The 22,486-nt window shown below is 43.5% G+C and overlaps 2 protein-coding genes across 46 annotated transcripts in view; one reads left to right on the forward strand and one right to left on the reverse strand.

Annotated features, from left to right (window-relative positions):
* CACNA1C (calcium voltage-gated channel subunit alpha1 C) overlaps positions 1-7,876 on the forward strand; it is a 746,185-nt gene extending 738,309 nt beyond the window's left edge. For all 41 annotated transcript variants that reach the window (XM_072799571.1, XM_072799575.1, XM_072799573.1 and 38 more), the window contains one exon: positions 364-7,876. In XM_072799571.1, coding sequence (XP_072655672.1) covers positions 364-666 — 303 coding nt within the window. In that variant the 3' untranslated portion in view covers positions 667-7,876. The remainder of the gene's footprint in view (positions 1-363) is intronic.
* On the reverse strand, positions 1,601-21,820 carry LOC140617706 (uncharacterized). 5 transcript variants are annotated; one of them, XR_012017893.1, is made up of 5 exons: positions 21,501-21,820; positions 18,646-19,179; positions 6,284-6,399; positions 6,017-6,102; positions 1,601-5,221 (listed from the first exon to the last, which is right to left on the reverse strand). XR_012017893.1 is itself a non-coding variant. In XM_072799622.1 (4 exons), exons 2-3 carry the CDS (start codon positions 19,120-19,122, stop codon positions 6,325-6,327), a joined length of 552 nt encoding a protein of 183 aa, XP_072655723.1. In that variant the 5' UTR covers positions 19,123-19,179; positions 21,501-21,820; the 3' UTR covers positions 1,601-6,102; positions 6,284-6,324. The 5 variants fall into 5 exon arrangements, 3 of the variants coding, with proteins under 3 accessions (XP_072655723.1, XP_072655721.1, XP_072655720.1); XR_012017892.1 differs by having other exon boundaries at positions 1,601-5,408; XM_072799622.1 differs by having other exon boundaries at positions 1,601-6,102.
* Between the last annotated feature and the right edge of the window lie 666 nt (positions 21,821-22,486).

Here is a 22,486-nt window from a genome sequence, read left to right on the forward strand (position 1 = left end):
GGGAGAGAAGACAGGGCAGGCCCGGTTCCAGCTGGGCAGCAGCACAGCAGCACCCTGTGGTCCCTCTGTGAGCCAAGCTTCCAGGTATTTGACAACAGTTAGTGAGTGCCCCAGCTGAAACAGCTGTCCTCCAGCCTGCACACCCCTGATTCCTTCAGGCAATGCTCCGCGTCAGCTCCTTTCCTGCGAGCACGCCTCCCACCACACCTACACACCTGCGCGCGCGCGCACACACACACACACACACACTCACTTCCCAAGGTTCCCAGTTACAAGCCCCTTGCTCCAGCCCCAGAGAGAAGAGCTGTCCTCCGGGAATAATGTTCCTCTTTGGTTCTTCATGGTCCTCCCTCCCCACTTCAGGTCTTGATTTCAGAAGGACTGGGGCAGTTTGCTCAAGATCCCAAGTTTATCGAGGTCACAACCCAGGAGCTGGCTGACGCCTGTGACATGACCATAGAGGAGATGGAGAACGCCGCTGACAACATCCTCAGTGGGGGCGCCCAGCAGAGCCCCAACGGCACCCTCCTACCTTTTGTTAACTGCAGGGACCCCGGGCAGGACAAAGCGGGGGGTCACGAGGGCGACGCCTGCACGGCCGCCCTGGCATGTCAGAAGAGCGAGGAAGAGCTCCAGGACAGCAGAGCCCACACCGGCAGCCTGTAGGAGCCAGGGCTGGGGAGACGCTGGGTTTTTTATTTGTTTCAATGTTCCTAATGGGTTCGTTTCAGAAGTGCCTCACTGTTCTCGTGACCTGGAGTTAACCGGAACAGCGTCTTCATTCATTTCGTTGGGACAAGACGCAGAGTTGGGTGGTGTGCAGAGTCCGTTTTCCGGGGGGAAGGAAGGCAGCAAGCCTAGTGTGTGTCGTGTCCAAGAGGTAGAGTGGTGAGGAGGAGTGGAAGAATCAGGGAGGGAGAGCAAGAGAAGAGACGCCTGCCCCCACCTCCGGGCGTGAAGGAGAGCCTCAGCTTCCTGCCGTAGCCCTCACCAAAAGGACCCTATGTCAAACGGGTGTCTTTCAACTTTGCTTGTAAAAAAAAATCCATTTTGCACATATTCCGTATGAGCCTCACTGTCTCCATAGAGCCAGGGCCCTGTGGATTTGTAGAAGGAAGCAGGAGTGGGACTTCAGCGAGGACCCAGCCCCATCCCAGGGGGGAGGAGGAACAGAGAGAGGAGCTCAGGAGCTCAGGAGACAGGAGTGGAGGAGGGCGGAGGGCACGATGAGGGGCATGCGGCAGCCTCACGGCCAAGGCTCCCCACCACCCCCATCCCTCTGCCCCAGGATCACAGGCCGTGCACAGGCCCACCTCGCTTCAGAGCAGCGGCTGGGCCTGCCAGGGAAGGGGCAACCAGCCCCTGGCAAGACGAGGTGCTGCTGAGCTTCTGTCAAGCGCTCTTTTGTTTTGTGGTTTGACATTTTTCTTGATGGCATGTTGCAGTTTTCAGGTTTTGTTTGGTTTTTGTTTTATTTTAATTTTGTTTTCCCAGGGGGAGGGGAGGAAGAAGTGTTTACAAAGCTTTGTAGCCACCCACCTTACTGTTTTCACTTTTGCAAATGTAAATTGGGTTTGGTTTTACTGTATTATTTAAACGGTTGTGGTTTTCTTTTTCTACGGTAGGCTCCATCCATAGAGCCATCGTGGGCAAGTTTTACCAGCCATTGTGTATACGCAATAATTTGTTATGATTTCTGTAGGTAGTAACAAAAATTTTTTGGGTTTGGTTTTATAATTTAAAGGTAACGCACTTGATATGGTCTTGCACATATGGGTGATTGAGTTGGGCTCTTTTTACTGCGGGGTGTGTCTGTGGGTGCCGGAGAGAAGCATGGGTGAGAGAGTCTCCGCGAGTGTGTGTGTTCTGTGTGTGCATAGTGGGTTGTCCATGTATATGCACCCATGTGTGAATGAGTGTGCAGCTCCCCCTTTCTGGTCTAACCGTGGGGAGATCTGAATCTGGGGCCATTTGAAAGCAAAAACAAACCACTGTTTCTGCTTCTGAAATGGGAATCAGTAACTCTTTACATTTTCTGTCCACAAGATATGCAAAAACAATGCAATAATATTCATTTTAAAAATACAATTGTGAGTTGTGTTGGCATTAAAACTGTATTTAAAACACACACACACACACACACACACAGAAATTTAAGGGAAAAACTCAAGAAGGCGTTTTGCTTCGATATATTCCGTGTAATGTTTTATTGCATTGATAATGTTTCTGTTGAAGAAACCGTTATACTTGAATTCAGGTCAGTTTCAGTATTTTACAAATATTTTTTTAAAACTGAATTGCAATTGTGCCAAGCGAATATAATGAATTGAATTAAGTTTGTTTTTGAATTCACTTCTTGTATATTTTGCTGCATGTAAGTAAATCATTTTGTATTTGGAGTGTACAAGCTTTACCCTTGAACTCTGAAGTGCTTTCCTATATGTGGTTGGGGGAAAGGGAACAAATATTATTTTAATTTGTACGATGAGCAAAGGTATCACCAGTGTAAATCATTATTCTGCAATCCACACACAGGTTTGGACATTACTGTTTTGCATATCTTGTGTTCACTTCCGTTTCCCTCCATTTTTCCAAAACTATACAAGAAGTATATCCATCCTACAACTTGCTTTGAGAGACCAGGACATGTCTTAATCCTGTCTTCATTCTATCCACTCTGCTCCAGTTGATTGGGACTTGGTCTCGGGACAGTCCTGCCCCGTGAGCATCCCCCATGGGAGAGGTGGCTGGCTTTTCTGTTCACTTCCACTGCGTGAACTTGCCTCGGTGGCCTCCTCAGGAAAGCGCACACTGAATGAGAGGATGAGCTAGAGTCGGGCTGGCTGGAGGGAAGGGAATCCTCCCTCTGGCAACTGCTCTACCCAAACTCAGATAGCAGGGGCCAGAGAACAGCAACCAGGTAAAAGCTTTGTCCATCCCAAAGTCAGCTCTGTCTCATTCACTTCATCCTCTCCTTGCTCTGGAGCAGGATTTCCTCCAGGTCTCCCCTAATGTGCATGGCAGACAGGGAGAGGACTGGGACCAGGACTGGGGAGGACACGTCAGGAGTTCGCAGTGATAATGGAACCAGAGACACTGTGGGAGCATCTCTTACGCCTATTTGCGTCTACCTAGAACGTCATCCTATCCATGCTGTTTCCTTCAAATAGATTTCAACAATGATGGTTGAAAAGGGAGTGATTTAGGGAAAACAGGACCCAAACATTCATCTAGGATTTACCCAGGGAATGTCTTCCAGTGCCAGTATGTTCCCAGCCCTTTACAGGAGCGACCTACTTGGGACAAGTGAAGATGAGTTTCACTTTTAAGGACTGATTCATGAAAAAGTGGAGAAATACGCTGAATGTTCCCAGGTACACTAACAGTGTAGAAGCAGAAGGGTTTCTCCCTGTTTCTCCAAGACTAAACCCTCCAAACTTCTTTGGTTCCTTTTCAGTGCCATGAGGCCTTCTAGAAATTACAGTTAGGTGTCATCTTTGTCCAGTTTTCCAAGATACCTACCACCGTTCTGCTAAGATTTTAGTTGTGATGGAGAGCGAAGCCCTTTTGGATTGATAACTGATTCTTGCTATACATGTGGTCCCTAGATAGAAATTTGGCATCTTAACTGACCACAGACACAAACACATACACACACACACACACACACACACACACCACTCACACCACTCACACATTCACTCAAACTTTCATGCTGCTTTCTTTTTTCCCTTTGGACTTGTCTTCTGCATCACCAAATCTCATTGGCCAGTGGCATGGGCTACACGCTGGGCTTATGCCAGCTACCCCTAAGGCCCTGCCTAAGTGTGCCCCCTTGCCCTCCACCACTCACACCTACAGAGTCCCTTCTTTCTAGTCAGCTCTGTCAGAAGGTCAGCTGGTCTTGCACCCTACAAGAGCAAAATCAGCAGTGCCAAGGGAACCTGGCCCTGTGCTGCTGGCAAGGAAAGGAGTTTTAGATGGGAGTTCCCTGTGGAGGGTGATGGGTCTCTATGGCCTGACCTCATGATCAACTGGTATGGTACTGACAGAGGATACCTGTCATCATGGGTGCCTAGGTGGGTCAGTCAGCTAAGCATCTGCCTTTGGCTCAGGTCATGATCCCAGGGTCCTAGGATCAAGTCCTGCATCTGCTCCCTGCTGAGCAGAGAATCTGCTCCTCTGTCTCCCTCTGCCCCTCCTCCCCTTCTCATTCTGTCTCTTTCTCTCTCTTTCTTAGAGAAAAATTTTTTAAAAATAACTTGTTTTTATTTCTCTCTTTCTTAGCTCTCTCTCTCTAATATATAAATAAAATCTTTAAAAAAAGATACCTGTCATCATGACAGATGGATAAAATGATTCATAAAATCACAAACCTCACCCCCTGTGTATTAAGTGATATCTGCCCCCCACCTAGAGCAGAACTTTGCCTATGACCTTGTAAAACATAACCATCAAGTCTTCTGAGAACTTGTGAGTGGCAAAGAGAAAGCAGCCAATGGCTGAGGACCAAAAGGACCTGAAGAAGTGCAGTGTAAGCTCTGAGAGCATGATTTTTATTTTTCATCTGAATGGCTTATTGTATTTCTACACTTTGGCCTTTTAATAGTCATGTGTCTGGCTATATTAAACAGGGAGATTTTCAGTTGTCTTCTTTCTGCCTGTTTCTAGAAGTTTCTTTTGGTCTTGAGGCATAAAGAGAAGAAAGTTTTCCTAGATTTTGGCTTGAACCATGAATTTTTCTCTGCTCTGCTTCAAAGATTATTAGTCATAATCCCTCCCATCACCTTCTGAGTCTAACAGGCTGCCCTCTGACTGGGAGGTCCAAGGACAAAGGAACAAGACTTCCTTACTCTGTCTTTATCCTGCGACCCTGCTTCTTCCGGGGCTTGTCTGGAGTGAAGCTATCAGTTTCTCACAAATATTTTCCTTCCAGATTATCTCCTGATCATTAAGCTATAGATAGTAAGACAACCACAGGAGAAGGATCCCATTCAATGCCTGAGACATAAGAACACCCTGAAAATGAGGAGTTTGGAAGTCATCAAAAGGGTTTCGTAGAGGCCATTTGATACCTACCCATCATTCCTAAAGGTCAAGATGTGTAACAAGAACCTAATTTAGGCATACAGAGTAAGTCTGGTAGTCAGGCTTTTAGCCTCATCAAACCATAATTATAAATTTTGCTGAAGAGGATAATGGCATCTCCATCCTGAGGGACCTGGGGAAAAAATGAAATATCATTGTCTAAGAGTTAGAAACCCTTTAGCAAAGAGGCCACAAAAGGGCAATTTGTTTTCAAGAGACCCATTTAAGCCCCAATTTAGTAAAACACTCGCTGATAAGAGCCCAGGTCAGTTCATAGTGAAGCTCTTGGTCACCACATCCAGGTTCCTCATCAGCTCCCTCTGAAGAGACATAAGGAAAAGAGACAAGGAAACGAAGTGTCCTACAACTATCAGGGATGGCATAGTTTTTCCCTTTCCCCAAGCCATTCTCTCTATTCCAGCCTCCTGCCCAACCCCCACTTTCCTTTCCTCCCCTCAGTCTTGTCAGAACAGGGAGTTGGGAGTAGTCCAATATGCAGATTCTTAAATAGTTTATGAAGCTAGTTCTGGTTTTAACTTTTTTTTATTTCAAAGCAATGAAACCTTGCTTTGTGAAGCCAGATACCAATGTAGCAAGTGGTTTCTGCCAGACTTCCACATGGTTGGAACACACTTGAACACCACACATACACACACACTCATACACACTTTCATCCTCATACACACACACACACACACACACACACACACTTCCTTAACAGACAGGTGCAGGTGCTGGGGTTGAGCCCTGCACAAATGATATTGTCCTCCCAAAGGGCTGAGCACTGTATAGAGAGATGTGGAGAGAGGACCAGAGTAACTTCCTTGAGTAGAAATAGTGCCATCGGGCCCTATTATTACTGTGAACTAAATATTATTTATCTACATTGAGAGATACAACTACATCTACAATCAGACTTTTCCCTCACATGATTTTAAGAGGCTTGCTCCAGAAAAGATGCAGTGGTAGATTCTTCAGCTCTCCGATATACTGGAAAAGCCCTTTGATCAGTCTCTGAAAGGGAATTAGAGATTGCCAGCAAAATATATTGAGCTGAGTTGAACAAATCAATTCAACACTGAGAGTAGAGTCAAGAGTTGGGACTTCCACAGAACTCCCCTCAGTCTCCACTAAATTAAGGAAGACAAAAGACAAAGACTAGATAATTAAACAAAAGCTTGAAATGTTACATCACCAGAGTCAAATATTCTCCCTTCAGATTGCATACTGGCCTCTTCATAGCTGTACCGTCTTTTGGAGGGCGTCCCATGCATCCGACTTTCCAGAATCTAATCTGACTTGATAAGGTTCCTAGAAAGGGCAACATGACATTTAATCTACCCTAAATCCAACATTTACTATAAATTTGCCATCTAAAAATCATTGGTGTACCTCATACATAAGAAAGTGTTTCACCTATGTCATTATTAAAGAGGTCTCTTGGTGAAGAGGTTGTAAATCTTAAGGGAGGGTAATTTCTATGTGAAGAAACACAGAAATGGACAGGATTTTTCCTATTCACTGTTTGAGCCTAGAGAACTGTTCTGATGCTCCTCGAGTGTGTAAGCAGAGGGACGGGAATGAGCGGGCACCAGCCGGGCAGTGGGTCACTGCTGACGCACGCCGTACTGCATGCCTGCGGGCCTCAGACACTCTGCATGCAGTCTCTCCTGAGCCCGCAACCCAGAGAGGAAAGAGAAGGCTCCCTTCTACAGGGTCACAGGAGGAGCAAAAGAGGACAGGTCACTGTGTCCTGTGCCAAACCCCCTCCCCTGAGATTTCCCAACATGGGGAAACTACATCAAAGCTTAAAAGAAAAGAAAAGAAAAGAAACCTTGGGAAGCAAGGTGGACGCTATAAACAAACAACCCTGTGCAAAGGGCTCCTCCGTGAGGCAACTCCAGTGACCTGAATGCTATGGGCACTTTTCTGCTTGCACACATCACACCACCCACGCATCAAGCTGCATCCTATCCTCCCAGACTCATAACCCATCTCTTGGTTTCTCAACTAGATTAGGCACAACCCTGTAGCAGCTTCCTCTCCTGCCCAGAACGTGTGCTGTTCCTCCAGAGCCTCGTGGGAATAGGGTCAGGGACAAACCAGGATGTGGATATCAAAGGCGTAAACAAACTTAGACAAATCTGTGACGGTAGGAGTGGAGAACCACCTGCAGAGAAACACACAAGTCCCTTAAGAAATAGGGTGGCAGGTCCCAAGCTGCTAAAGCACTGGAAGGTCTGTTACTCTCGTCATCTGCTTGTTTTATTTTAAAGCCCTAGAGCTGCCAAGCGAAACTCCCGTCCATATAAGAGGCTCCAGAAACAGCCCCTTCCTCCTTCCTCTCCTCATGTCCTCCTGCCCAGGCCCAATTTCATGCCCCTAAACCAAACTGTGTCATGCTTGCTCTCAGAGCAATGCAGAAAGATGGACAGTGCCTCCATTGTCATCCCCTGCCTGTCACCACCCCCACACCCTTGTACACCCCACACTTTCCTCTCCAGGCTTCACGATGTCGCAGTCTTACTGTTGTAAATACTGTTGTACAGTTTGTAATCATCAAATAACCCCATTGTCAAGGCCTCGCCTGCTGCGCCTTCTCACCCTCGAGAAAGGCCAGGGAATCTAGAAGGGGTAACCTTTCGAGAAGAGCTTCAGGGTCATCTCTGTGTGAGACGCTATGTATATTCCTGTAAGATTGCATTTTTATCTAAGGAATGATGTTATTTAAAAAACAAACAAAAAACACCAAAAAATAAGAATTGCAAATAAATTTCTTAACAATGTCTACACTGGTTTAATCGTATCTTCCCTCTTCCACAACCCTCCTCTTCTCCTGTTTCTCAGAGGTTACAAAAATACACCGAATGGCCAAATCACCCCCTCAGAGCCTACAAAGGGGAAGGAGGCTGGGAAAAACATGGGAAATCCGAATCCAGTGATAATCTCTAACCTTATTTCAGCAATTTATCCAGTCTTCCTTCCAATGAAAAGGTTAACATAAAAATGGCCAAAGGTTGACAAGGAAATAGAACAGAGGAATTGAATGGATAATCCACAAGATAGAAGAGCAGCTCCACCCCCCACCAAGTATTTGGAAATGCACAAAATTGGTTTTGAATAAATGCAGGAAAGAAGAGGGGGGAGGGAGAAAAGAAGGAGAGAGGGAAGAGATAAGATTATGTATATTAAAGTAATTTAAAGACTAAAAATGTTTTGTTTTATTATTAAACTGGCTCTGACAAAGCTTCCAGAATAACTCCCTGTGTAAAAATAATTTGTCCCAGAAATCCACGTATCTTAGTTGAATACAATTATAACAACAAACTGCCCCCCACACACACACCCAGTGGATGATCGAGTCCATTTTAGGAATTACAGAACATGAGCCAACCTCCCTGCTTCTCCAGAGCCTCTCTCCTCCCTGCCCCACCATCCAAACCCTGAGCTCTGGAGTCCAAGGTTGGTAGGGGAAGAACAGAGGAGTAGAAGGGCTGGAGAGAGTAGCTACGGGAGCAGGCTGGGAATGCACTCTCCCAGAACCTGTGCACAAGGTCACAACCCATAAGAGGATCCACTAATAATTAAAGTGCCAAGGTTTGCAAATCATACCTTTAACCAACTAGAACAGATACTGGATTTACCCTATAATGAAATTACCCTTCCTTGTATTTTGTATGCTTTCCTGAACAGGCGTAAAAGGAATGGAGGGATGGTCCATGGCAGGCATTAAACACAGCCATAGGAGCATGTCACCAAACTGAGACATCCCTCATGAACTGGGCCTCACTTCTGCTTTATAATTTGGTGTCAACTGTTTAGGTCTGACCTGACCTGCAAACTCTTCCTACATCAAGTCTGTTTCTGCGCATTTCTTCCTTTCTCCCCTCAAGGATGTGGCTATTGATCTGATTGGTCAGAGTACTAGACACTAATTGGGCCACAGTTGCTAATGGATAGGATTACTGCATGGTAAAAAAAAAAAAAAAAAAAAAAAAGGTCAGTATACATACAAGACACTCTGACTTGTACTTTTTAATTATCCAGCCTCTATGTAATAAGCAGATCTAAGCATTCTTTCTATAAATCTCTATCTCTTTCTAATCTTTCTCTCCATTTATTTCCATATGGCTTGCTGGGTAAGTGGGCTCAGCAGTCTCTCAATCTCTTGCTCTTCACAGCATATATGGGTATATTAGCCCAAGAATTAGGCTGTTGAAAGTGGGGAGGGGGGTGCGAAAGACCCTGAATGGACCATGAGCCAAAATAATGGGCTCCAATCCAGCCTTCACAGCGTGCTATGTTGTACGTGATTAGACATTATTCCAGCTAATAATAGTGTAACACTCATTTTCTAATTGGCTACAAGCCCATATATATAATTTCCCAAGGAATCCCACCGGGAGGAGACACAGGGCAGAACTTGGCACTCTTTACAGTTATTTAAATAACATCAAAATCTCCCTTCAAATAGGTTGGTCATTTAGCCCAGGTGTTTCACTGAGGCCCCATTGAGATTCCATGTGACCCGGTTTTGGAATCAGGAAATATACTTAAGACATTTGCATGTAATGATATGTGTGGCATGATTCCTGATACTCAATAAAACCTTCTGCTCTCAGGTACTTGGAGGTTGGAGCCCATCAATGTGCATTTTAGCAAGCTCTGCAAGTTGTTCTTATTTAGACCAAACATCGTGAACCACAGGTATCAGACATTTCTATTAAAACGCAATTTCCCTTAGAGAGGAAACTTTTTAAGCTTCTTTCACTCCATTACATCGCAGAGGAAACCAAAGGTCTGAGGGTATAAATAAAAGATTTGAGAGGTTTTGATGGAAAATGGGAGCAATGGTTATCAGCACTGAGGAGAGAGCACAGACAAGAAGGGAAAGCATGACAAAATGTGCAAGAGGGTAATGGTTTAGGTAAAAGGGCCAGAGGCATCATGAGGCAAACTTCTATTTCACCTACCTAGGAATTTTTATTTGGCTAGGGGAGCAATGGAGTCAGATAAAGCAGGTGACCTGGCCTCTGTTCTAAGATCCAGCAAGAAATGAAAGATGGCTTTACCTTCTGCATATGCCTGTCATCTTAAACATCCTTTCAGGAAACTGGAAAGATTTCTTCTGGAAACTCCTTTCAGGGTATGGTGATCCTCAAAGTTGATCTACTGTCAATGGGACTCTCCTTGACTCCTCTCTAGAGCATCTTAAGTTAGAGGAATGCCAGCACTCTACATCAGGAATTAGACTAATGGCATGATAGTATTTTCATGAAGAGCAAGGAAGAGAAGACTCTTAGGTGTTAGGGAGAAGGTCTTGAGGAATTACCTGGACTTCAGGCATTCCTAAACATAGCAATGAGTGGCAGTCGCTTCTAGAAATTCTAACAATCTTGAAATGTCAGGCTTGTTTTCAGGAAAGGAGAGAATTTGAGTTGTGTCAAAACTAGAGTGGCCCTATAGTAGGTTGTCTAAAACTAGTTGTCCCAGTCCAACGAAGACATTTGTTAACCCTGGTTAGAACACAAGAGAGGGTGTAGCCTAGAGAGGATGGAATGTATTAGCTGGCGCTTGGTAGACTGACCCTCCTTTATTTCCACTCTTGCTTCTAAAGTCAAGTATCCACAGACTGACCTAATTTTTAAATAAATCAGATTATATCACATCACTGCTCTCAACTGTCCAATGTTTTCTCATCACTTGAATTAAAATCCAAAGTCTTTACCATGATCTATATAGCCTAAAACATCTGACCTTATCTACCTCTCTGCTTCTCAGACCTCATTTCCCACCATCGTCTCTGTCCTACTTGCTCACTTCCAGCTATATTGACCTTCTTGTTGTCCATTAAACGCACAAAATTTATTCAGTCCTTTGCCAGTTATCAATTTATTGCTTCTCAGCACTAAATTCATGCTTTTTACACTGCTCTGTGATATGGGAGCTCAACCTTAACAAACATTTCTCCTTTGTCAGCTGGCTCAGTGTCAGTATAGTCTTCATCAATAGAGGGCACTGAAATGACATTGTAAAAGTAAAGAGATTTCCTTTCACAATTTAGCCTGCTATTTTTAGGCACATAGACAGTAGAGGGGTAATGCTAGAGGCTTGGTACTAGTCACCTAAGTAACTCTTACAGACCAGCTCCAGCCTGCTAATGCCCTCCAGCAAGTTTCTCCACCATCCAACGGACCATGTTTATGGACTAGCTCTGACCCACACTCTCCAACAAGTTTCCTTAGCACTGGCAGGCTGTGTGATCCTATAGCAGCCACGCCTCTCTAAGTAGGTCTGAATCAGCCTTGAATTGAGTAGTTGGGAGAGCTCTTCTAAGTTCTTAGTTTCTTCCTAAATTACTCTCTCTCAGCCCTAGAAATAGTAGTTTTTCTTCTAGTTTAGTAGTTAACTCTTTTATAAGCTATAATTCTTTATATTAAATGTTTCCTGTTCAAATTACTGGTGTGGGGTCTGTCTCCTGATTGGACCCTGACATCAAATTGATATTGGAAGGTCTGGGGAGACAGACACTCAGAGATAGGATTTGAGAATGAGTTTGGTCAGGTGTTTGCATCAAAGGGCAGTGCTGAGTTCCTTGTCAGTGGAAAATCAGATGCTAGTCATCCATGATAAGGAGTGGCATTCCAGTTAATTAAATTATCACTTGTGATGAAGTGTTAATTATAGCAAATGCCCTGGGAGCCCAAGAGGCTGCTGCACTTATTGTTATGGCAGTAGTAATGACAAGGACTGTGGTGTGGAACTGACTTTCCTGAGTATACTGTTTAAAAAAAAAAAAACAAGCTTAGGATCATAATCTGAGAATCAGAGAGCTTCCATGGCAGCCCTGATATAATATTTTATTTCTTGTAACCAATATTGAATCAAATTTAACTGTTCAAGTGGCTGAATTACAACAGCAGTTGAATTTGCAGCCTTTACAACTTTCTTATGTGAAAATTAGAACTCTGAGAAACAATGAGACCTTGAAATTTGGAATGAGGAAATCTGGTAGGATTCAAGTTGAGATTCTAAAATCTCCAAGTCACTCTGAGCATTTCTTTGCAATAGAAGCAGATCAGTACTACAATGACTAGCCTTCCTTTGCTAGAAAACTCTGGAGCTCATCTGGGGCAGATGTCTTGACAAGGATGCTTATTCTCCTCAAGATGCACTATCATCACCTCTTGTTGTTACTAGACTCACAACTTGGGTCAAATCTCAGCATGTTTCAGGGACTCAGACACATAGTATGACCCAGGAGGAAATGGCTTATACTTTAAATGAGTTACAAGACTTGTCTAATATATATGTTGGCAGAAACTTTGGGAATCTGTGTGGGAGTGGATTCTAAGAGACTTAGAACATGGAGAACAAAATATATCAGAACAAATTAATTTATATATGTGCATTTGCTAGGGATTCTAGATCTTGTATTTTAAATTATGCAGCTAGAAAAGGCTCTGGCATTTTATTAGATGGTCAACTGACTCTTGGACTCAGTAGTGACTTCTCTTTAGTGAGAGTAAAATGCCTTCATTTCTGTGATCTGATAGGGAGGTAGGACTCTGAAGGCTTAGGAAGATAGGAATGTTGGTGTGTATTTATCATGTGCAACACGCATATCCATCCCCTCAACCACATCTCCTTAAAAGGCTCAGGAGACCCTCCCATCACCAAGATTTTGAGAAATAAGTTAGTGAAGGAGTACTTACATCTTTTCAAAGCTCTGTAGTTACTCACATTTATAGACTAGATATTGCCGTGGGAAATGCTACACTGATTTCAATGGGATTAATGGAATCTTGGAGTAACAGAAGCCAAGAGGCAGCATATAGTTATATGCCTGACAAGGTGAATACATTTACTATAAAGGGCAGCAGGAACAAATGTAATTAGAATGCTTTGGCCAATTAGGATCTCAACTGGTAGTTAACCGATCATACAGTAATAAAAGAAATCACCTATTAAAATGCCAAATCCAGCCCTTTACCTATTTTTATAAATAAAGTTTTATTGGAATACAACTATACCCACTTGTTTCCTTATTGTCTATGGTTGCTTTCCTGCTACACCAGGAGAGTTGAATAGCTATGACAGAAACTGGCCTGCAAAGTTAAATTTTTACTCTTTGGCTTTTGTCAGAAAAATTCACCAACCTGAACCTAAAACTTCTAGTTCTGTTGGTTTAAGATCTGGTTTGAGTCATTGCAATGGAGACTCATAACCTTTCATCCAGTTACCATTCCTAAGCCAATTTACAGATCTGGAAACCATTGGTTGAAGGAGAGACCCTCTGCAGAATGGCCACAAGTGTATACAGTAAACATTCCTCTAAGACTTCCCTGAAGGGACACCTGGGTGGCTCAGAGGTTGAGTCCCTGCCTTTGGCCCAGGGTGTGATCCTGGAGTCCTGGGATCGAGTCCCACATCAGGCTTCCCTGCATGGAGCCTGCTTCTCTCTGCCTGTGTCTCTGCCTCTCTCTCTCTCTCTCTCTCTCTCTCTCTCTCTCTCTGTGTCTCATGAATTAATAAATAAAATATTTTAAAAAAAGACTTCTCTGAAGATGTTTATAGACATTTATTAGAGTGGCTAGGGACTGGACAAAGAATTACCCAAACTACTAAGGGATCAGTAGGCATAGGCTCTGAATTGATGTTAATTCCTAAGAATCCAAAACACCACTGTGCCCCACAGTGTCAGGTTGGAGGTTCATGGTGCTTGAAAGATAGATATATACCTCAAAGAATTGTGTCTGATCAAGGAACTAATTTTACAGCAAAGTATCAACAGGCTCGTGCCCATGGCAGCTTCCCACAACACCCACACCATCACCCAGAAACAGCTCTCTAAATAGAAAGGTAGAATGACTTATTGAATACTCAATTATAATATCAATTATGAGACGGCACCTTGAAAATATGGGTGCAATCTTTTACCAGGCTGCAATATATGGTTGGAATCAGAGACCATCATGTGGTGCTATTTCACATAGCCAGAATATATATGCCCTCTAAATCAAATGGTAGAAGTGAGAGAAGCTCCTCTCACTATCATACCTAAAAAAAACATTGGCAGAATTTTTCACTTCTCATCCAGCAATCATGAGCTTTTCTGGTTTGAAGGTCTTAGATCTCAATGGGGAAATGTTTCTATCAAAGGACACAATGGTCCCATTGATTTGGAAGATGAGACTCCCACTTGACTATTTGGGGCTCCTTATGCTGAACCAACAGGCAAGAAGAACAAAAGAGTTACTTTATAGGCTGGAGTAACTGATCACAATTGTCAGTGGGAAACTGAGTTGCTCCCACACAGTGGGGAACTAAAGACTATTTCTGGAACCCAGAATATTTCCATGCCCAATAGTAAAGGTTAATTGAAAACTATAGGAAACCAACAAAAGATAAAGTCAAGACTTTTGAAGAGTCAGAGCCTTCAGATATGACCATATGGGGGGCACCTGGGTGGCTGAGTGGCTGAGCGTCTGCCTTCCACTCTGGTTGTGATCCCAGGGTCCAGGGATCAAATCCCGCATCAGGTTCCCTGCAGGGAGTCTGCTTTTCCCTCTGCCAATGTCTCTGCCTCTCTCTGTGTGTCTCTCATGAATAAATAAATAAAATCTTTAAAAAAGAAAAGAAATGACCATTTGGTCATTAAAGACCACTTAAGTTTCTGTCTCAGGACAAAGGAAAAGTTGAGTAAAGAAGGGAAAAATATCATCTATGACTTTATGACCTATTACAAGGATTATATTCATTTTGCATATTTTTTGTGTACATATTCATTTGTAAATTGTAATAATTTTTTTCTTTCTTATTCTTCCCCTTATTATCTCATATACACAGGTTTTTTACAATTAAACTTTTAATTTAACCATTAGGTAACAAAATTTTCAATGGAACTGTGACCAAATCTGAAAGTACTGAATACAGTCAACAATGGGTGTAATGTCTATTTTGAGTGTCTCCATTTGGGAGAAAGTGTAAGCACTTCCTCCTTGTACAAAAGACATCTATGGCTTGTTAGGTAGGAGACATAGTTGTTTCATTGTTGTTTGGAAGTTCAGATGCGTGTAGGAGAATACATATGGAAGTTGAGTTACCAAAAGGGTAGACTGTGCCAGTTACCAATTTATTGCCTCTCTTTTTTTTTTCTTTTTTTTTTTTTTTGCCCAGCTTTGTAATACTGGGATTGGACCTTGTAAACATTTCTCCTTTGCCAGGTAGCTTGATGTTAAGATTGGTCATTAGATAAAATGGATAATACTGGAAGGACGCGAGGAGGCAAGGGTAGTAAAAAAGGAATTCATTCCAGTGTGCTATTTCTTGCCGCAGCAACCAATGCTCTGGTATGTGAGAGACTTGGTAGCACTCACCTAAGTAGCCCTATGGATTGGCTCCACCTGCACTCTCTGGCAATCTACCCTACTTCTACAGATAAGTTCTGACTCAAGCTTGTCACCCTCTTGCAGTTTTCTCATCCCCACAGGTTACACGTTCCTGTAGTAGTCATACTATTCCCTCCTGTTCATGCTCCCTCAGCCCTGGAGGCAGAAGCTGCTTCCTGCAACTGTTACTCAAGATCACTTAGAGTCCTCTGCTATCCCCTTCAGTAGCTAATCACCTGCAAGTTACCAAGATTTTATACCAAATTCCCCATTTGAATTATTGGTGTGATTTCTGTTCCTGATTGAACCCTGACCATAAACCACCCTTGCTCTTTCCTCTGCCTAAAACAATTTTTATCCAGATAAATACATGCTCAAATCTAGCTGTCAGCTGATTGCTATTACTGTGCAGACTGTCCTTCCTTGTGGCTAAACTGAAGTATCTGACACAGCCTCTATCTCTTTTGTGAAACAAGATGGCACAGACCCTACTACTGGGCACCATCGCCTGCAACCAAGATGAGCCCAGGGAAAGAGGATATGCAAGGTTTACTTGTGATATAAACCAGACTTTGAATTTTGACTCTCAATAAACCTACTTAAAAATAGTATTGCCATTACCCACAAGCCCTAGAAATAGTATCAAGATTCTCTGAGAGCACATGATTATATTCCATTTGCCCAAACAGTATTTACTGAGTCCCTACTGTGTACCAAACACTGTTCAGGACACTGGTATACCCCAGCACTTGGCTGTAGTGTTGATTCATCCCTAACATTTTTCACAGTTTTGAAAGGCAACCAGCCTTCTACACAACTCTAAGCATCTTCATCCACAGGGTGTGGGCTCCCCATAAACCCAGCTAAGTTTCAAAATGGGGCTTCAGAGGCCCCTGCATACAGCTGTGCACAAAGATGTCCAGCCTGGGATGAGAGCAGCTAGCAGCTGCAACTGCCAAGCTTTGTGCCTGGTGGGTGCTGTGTGAGCCCAGTAAGATCACATATTTACAATAGTGTGTGCAACAAAAAGTGCTGGGACCTCAGATTCCACTTTGCTGAGACTAGAGCAGAACAAGACGGATCATTCAGGACAATGAGAGTCTTTCCCCGGCTGGCTAGGGAGAAGGGACAGAAGCAACAGTCACCTCAGTCTGGCACTCTCTGCTAAGATTTATACAAGCCCCTTAAACTATGACTGGGCCAGCTGCTGGAAGAAAGCAAAGGAGAAGTGTTTCGTGAGATGGAAGAAAAGCTGCCTCTGCAAATGTGTTAAGGCTGAGACCACTCGGCCTCCACTGGCTCTCCAGGGGGTCCTGGAGTCAGTGTGTTAGTTTTCTATTGCTATGTAACAAATCTCCACAAACTTAGCAGCTTAAAGCAAACATGCATATATTATCTCACAGTTTCCATGGGTTTGGAGCCCAGGCATGGGTCCTCTGCTCATGGTTTCACAAAACTGTTATCTAAGGTAAGCTGGGCTATATCCTCATCTGGAGGCTTAACTGGGGAAGAATACACTTCAAAGTTCACTCAGGTTGTGGGAAGAATTTAATTCCTTTGCAGTTGTGTGACTGAGGACCCCATTTTCTGCTGGCAGTCAGCTGGAGGCCACTCTCAGCTCTAAGAGGCTGCCGGCAATTCCTTGCCATGCATGCCTCTGAAAGTCAGAAAGGGAAAGTCTTGTTCTAACCTGTTAAAATGGAGTTATATATCATATGATATAATCACAGGAGTGACATCTTATTGGGTAGAAGTCATAGTTCCTGCCTGCATTCATAAGGGAGGACTTCTATAAAGACACGGATGTCAGGAGGCAGATATCATTGGGGCCCACCTTGGGATCTGTCTGTCACACTCAGCCTCAAGAAAATTCTAACTAAGTTATTTGGTAACATCTGTGCTTGCTTGGACAAGACAGACTGTACCCAAAAAGTGGGATTCTTGGCACTGCCCTCTGTTCCACATCTCACACCAAGCACCTGGAGGGAGCCCAAACCTCACGCATGGGATGGTCACTCAAATTACTTTTCAGGGTGACTGCCCAGCACAGGATGAGGTAACTAGCCATACCTTTTCTGTAACAGACTCACTCTGACCCCCATCTTCGCTTCCCCCCCAGATGTGAAGAGCTTTAGCCATATCTGGTCAAACCACCTTGGGTTTGCTGACAGCAGGACTTATCAGTTGTCCCAAAGCATGCTTAGTAAGTAACCTATGTGTACACTTGAGTTGAGTTTCAACATAACTCAAGATAGTTTCAACATAACTCCCTCCGTCTTGGAGGGAGGCAAGATCCTGGACACAGGGAAATTCAGTGAACTGCTTCCGCCAAACCTCACTCCCACCCTAGCCACACTCATTCTCTCCCCAGTAGGATTCATCCGGATTTATTCAGTTCTCACTGGAGTCTCAAGTGAGATGGTGAAACTGGGCCCACAGTGAGGAGCTTGGGAAACCTGCTCTGCCGGTCCAGCTGAGAATTCTCCTGTGGAGAGGAATTACGTCCTCTGTATTTATTACACAAACTGGGGAGGCCAGAGCACAAGTCAACCAATCTCTCCTGAATCTTTAAAGCTCTTAGTTCTAAAACTATGAAAACTCTTCCTGATTGGAAGATACTGGAAGAATAAGTAGCAAGCTCAATGCTACAGGCTTCTGGGGAGGATCAAATGAAATAGTACATTTGAGAAAACTGAAATATTATCAAGTGTGTACCACTCACTCCACAGTTAGACAACTTGAGCCTGGCTGTAGAGGAAGGAAACAAGAACAACCAAGGTTTATTATGAAGGTCTAAAGCAAAGAAAATTAGCAGGAGGAAGCCCTGCCCCAGACACAATATTTAAAGGAACACAAGCTTCCTAGTGTAAGGAAGGAGACTCTCAGTGAAAACTTCCAAAAGTTAGTCAAGCCAAAACTTAGCACTGGCAAGCCCTTTTAACAGGTAATGGTGGATGCTGTACATGAAGAAACCTAAGCAGAAGAGGATGATCATGAAGGACAAGGTAATGAGGGTGTAGATGGACATTCGCTTCTCCATAGTACCCCGGATCAGGCAGAAATAGGGTCCAGGGCAGCTCTCGGTGCTGCAGCGCATGACGGCTTGGCTCACCAGGGGCAGGTGTTGGTACATGAGAAGGACTAAAAACACGCACTGTGCACCAACCTGCAGGAGAAAGTAGAGGAGGTACAAAAGCAAAAGCATCTTCTCTTGGTGGAAGTTCAGGATGGACTTCTTTGGAGAAGGGACATGCTCCTGGATTCCCACCATGGAGCCCTCCTCCATTTCATCTGCCACTGACTCCACTGACTTGGCTTTGTTCTGCTTATGTCGAATCTGGGCCATGAAGAATTCCATGAGGAAGAAGAGGGCCAAGAAAATAAAGAAAAAGAAGTACCAAATTCCCACTACAGGACTGCTAAAACGTTTCTCAAAACACTCAATTAAACAAACATTGGTGATGTTGCCGTGGCACCAGAAATCTTCATGGATGGGGGCCCATGGCATGCGGACCACGTACACCACCACTCCATACACAGCAATGAAGCCAAACCACAGCTGCCGTCCAATGTAGTAGCCGGATTTGTCACCAGCCACAGAGTGTAGCACAGGGATCAGTCCAGCTACTGCCGCTGCAGCCATCTCTTCAGACTCTCAAGAGACCACAGGACCCGAGACCAGGAGAACTCACGACAGCGCCTCAGGAAGGGCAGGAATGGAAAAGAACACAGGGTCAGAACGTAAGAGCAGGTGCCAAGAATCCTGAGCACATCCAAGGGATTGGCTCAGCTTTCAGCCTATGATAAGAGCCATGCATTCAGGACATGCCCAGATGCACTACAACTACATATCTCCTACTGTCTCTAGTAGGAGAATCAAACTTTATTCATATTTACAATGCCCATATCACCTAGTATAGATGATTACATCTAAGGATCTAATTAGACTCGATAAATGAACAAAGGAAGGATGGAGCGAATCAATGAATTTAACAAATCAAGAGTGTCTGGCTGTTCTAGAAGCCCCATGGTAACCTCTGTACTTCGTATCTTTGCCAGAAGATTTCCTAAGACTATAGAGAAAAGGAATGAAACATTTCCTTCTTTCTTGCACATGACTTCTGTTCCATCCACAACTCTTCAGAGGGTACCTATCACCATACTTTAATAATAATAATAAAAGTAATAGTAATAACATAAATAATGAATGATACAAACAATAATAACAGTAATGATGATTTAAAAAACATTGGCCACTTATTGACTGCCTATATATATCAAGCCCTGCGCCAGTGGTTTAGATACATTACCTTTACAGAAGGGTAAAACATTGTAAATATTTTTATTAGTTTGATTTTGCTAATTGCCAGTGCTTGTCCTCTCTTATGTATGTTCTTGTACATGATGATGACCAATCATTTAACTTAAGATATAGAGCATTTAATAAAATTTTTTGGGTTTTTTTATTGTAATGAAATACACATTAACACAAAATCTGCCATTATGACCATTTCTAAGCATACGCTTCTGTGGCATTAAGTACTTTGCACTGTTGTGCAACCATCATCACCATCCTCCTCCGGAATTTTTTCAGAAGCTCTGCCCCTAAATAATAGATCTCTCCCCTTAGCCTAAGTCCCACCCTCTCCCACTCCCTGGAAACTACCACTCTACCTTCTATCTCTTTGAGTTTGAATACTCTAAAAGAAACCATATTATATATATCCTTTTGTGTCTGCTTTATTTCACTTAGCATAATGTCTTCAAGTTTCACCCCTGTTGTAGCATGTGTCAAATTATCCTTCCTGAATATTATTCAGCCATTGTATAGTTAGAATACATTTTGTTTATATATTCATTCAGTGATGGACATTTGGGTTATTTCCACTTTTTGGCTGTTGTGAATGAAGCGACTATGAACATAGCTGTATGAATTTGTTTGAGTTTCCACAATCACTTCTTATGAGTATATAATGAGAAGCAAAATTTCTGGATAACGTGGTAAATATATGTTTAACTTTTTTGAGAAACAACCACAATGTTTTTCATAGCTGTTGTGTCCCCTACATACCGACCAGCAATATATAAGTGTTCCAATTTCCCCCATATCCTTGCCAACACTTATTATTTTCTGAGGTTTTAAAAAAATGCTTTGAGAGGCACCTCGGTGACTCAGTTGGTAAAGCATCCAACTCTTGATTTCTGCTCAGGTCATGATCTCAGGGTCTTGAGATGGAGCCAGATGTCAGACTTTGCACTGCAGGTGGAGCCTGTTTGGGATTCTCTCTCTCCCTCTCCTGTCCCTCCCCCATGTTCGAGTGCGTGCACTCTCTCTCTCTCTCTCCCCCCTCCTTTCTATAAATAAATAAATAAATAAATAAATAAATAAATAAATAAATAAAATATTTTAAGATGCTTTGGGTTTTTATTGATAAATTGTCACAGCCAATGCTGAAAATTCTCCTTCAAAGGTACCTGAGACTCAGCAATATTTCTAAATTACCCCCAAGTATCAGGTCACATCATTCATTATCATTCAAGCAGCTCATACACAGGAATCATGAGAGGCAGGCTTCAGAGTGAGCTGATGGATAGAGTACTATGCAAGACTACCTGCTCAGCCTACAAAGGACAGTGACTGATCAAGAAGAGCCAAAGGGGTAGATGGGACAGTGGAGAAACAATACAAATACTGAGCATTTACTATGTGTTAAGTCCTCTGTTATAAATGGACAGTTATGTGGTTCATTATCTCATTTATTCCTCAGAACAGTCTTATGAGATAAGTAGTCTTAATTTCCAGACAAGAAGGCTAAGATTTAGAATGCTTAAGTAACTTTTCCACAATTATTATACAGCCAAGTACATGAATTAGAAACCAGAGCGTTTAAACAAACCAGGATTAGAAACCAGAGCGTTTAACTCGGTAGCTTGAACTTTGGACTTTGCCTACTTCGCTAGTGCATGGCCCAGAGATGACAGGGAAGAAAGGAGGAAGGCCATGGGTTCCCGAAATCTCACCTGCCAACTCTTTTGGAAAATAAAATAGCTGGTGTCCAGGCCCACAGGTCTTTGCTTTTTTTTTTTTTTTTTTTTTTCCTTCAGAGACAGCTTTGTGGCCAAATCCCAGTCAGCTCAAGTTAAAGCATCAAATCTCCAGTAACGTGTTGCATGGTGACTAAAAGCTCAGATTCTCACTGCAGCATCTGGAAAAGTGGATCCCATATGGACCACCTGTGTCCCTGCTTCTGCTGCCATAGCTCTGAAGCTCTGTTTCTTCTCTCCTTTCCTTTGTGCTCAACGGAAACCTCCTTCCTCACCAACTGCTCCACTCCTTGGAATCTCCCAGCTAGCTGCCTCATTGGCTGTGCCACCTGCCTGTCTTCACAGTGTCTACGAATCACCACTCTCAGAAAAGCAAGTCTAGAGGAACCATCAGATCAAGTCTCAAGTCTCCTACAGTGTAGAAGTGAGAATTGGTATGAGGTCAGGAGCCTGCTCGAAATATTGAGCCAGGTCCCTGGTGATATTCGTGTCGTGATCTGTTCCTGGATTCAGATGGCCCAATAGTCTGAATCTGGAACAGACCATCAGCAGATTCAACAAGAAGTATCTGGTACCTTTCCCATTCTTCTCAAACCTCCAGCCCCACTCTCCTAAACTCTCATCTCATTTAAATTGAAAAAACAGAAATTGCCAGCCAGGAAACTCTCTCCTTTTCCACCTGAGTCCCAGATCCCATTCGTGGACCCTCTGAGAAACCCTGCCCAGACCCTCTGTCCCCTGAATCCTCAATTTCTGCCTGTCTGCAGAATCTTCCCACCAGCATCCCATTGTCCCTACCTAGCTTCAACACTCTTATTTACTCTTCCTCCCAGCCAAGTTGCTGGAAAGAGCTGGCCCTCTTCTATCTATGCTGTCTCCACCTCCTCACCTCTCTGATCCACTGTCAGCCCCTCTTGTGTGGGGAAGTCAGTCTCTCCATTCCCATTAGAAGAATGATGAGC

This window comes from Canis lupus, chromosome 25 (assembly GCF_048164855.1).
Source record: "Canis lupus baileyi chromosome 25, mCanLup2.hap1, whole genome shotgun sequence".
NCBI classification, from domain to species: Eukaryota; Metazoa; Chordata; class Mammalia; order Carnivora; family Canidae; genus Canis; species Canis lupus.

Bases quoted from the DNA above. Each gene is read 5' to 3' on its own strand.
- LOC140617706 (XM_072799619.1), bottom strand. From the start codon at position 19,122: ATGGCTGCAGCGGCAGTAGCTGGACTGATCCCTGTGCTACACTCTGTG.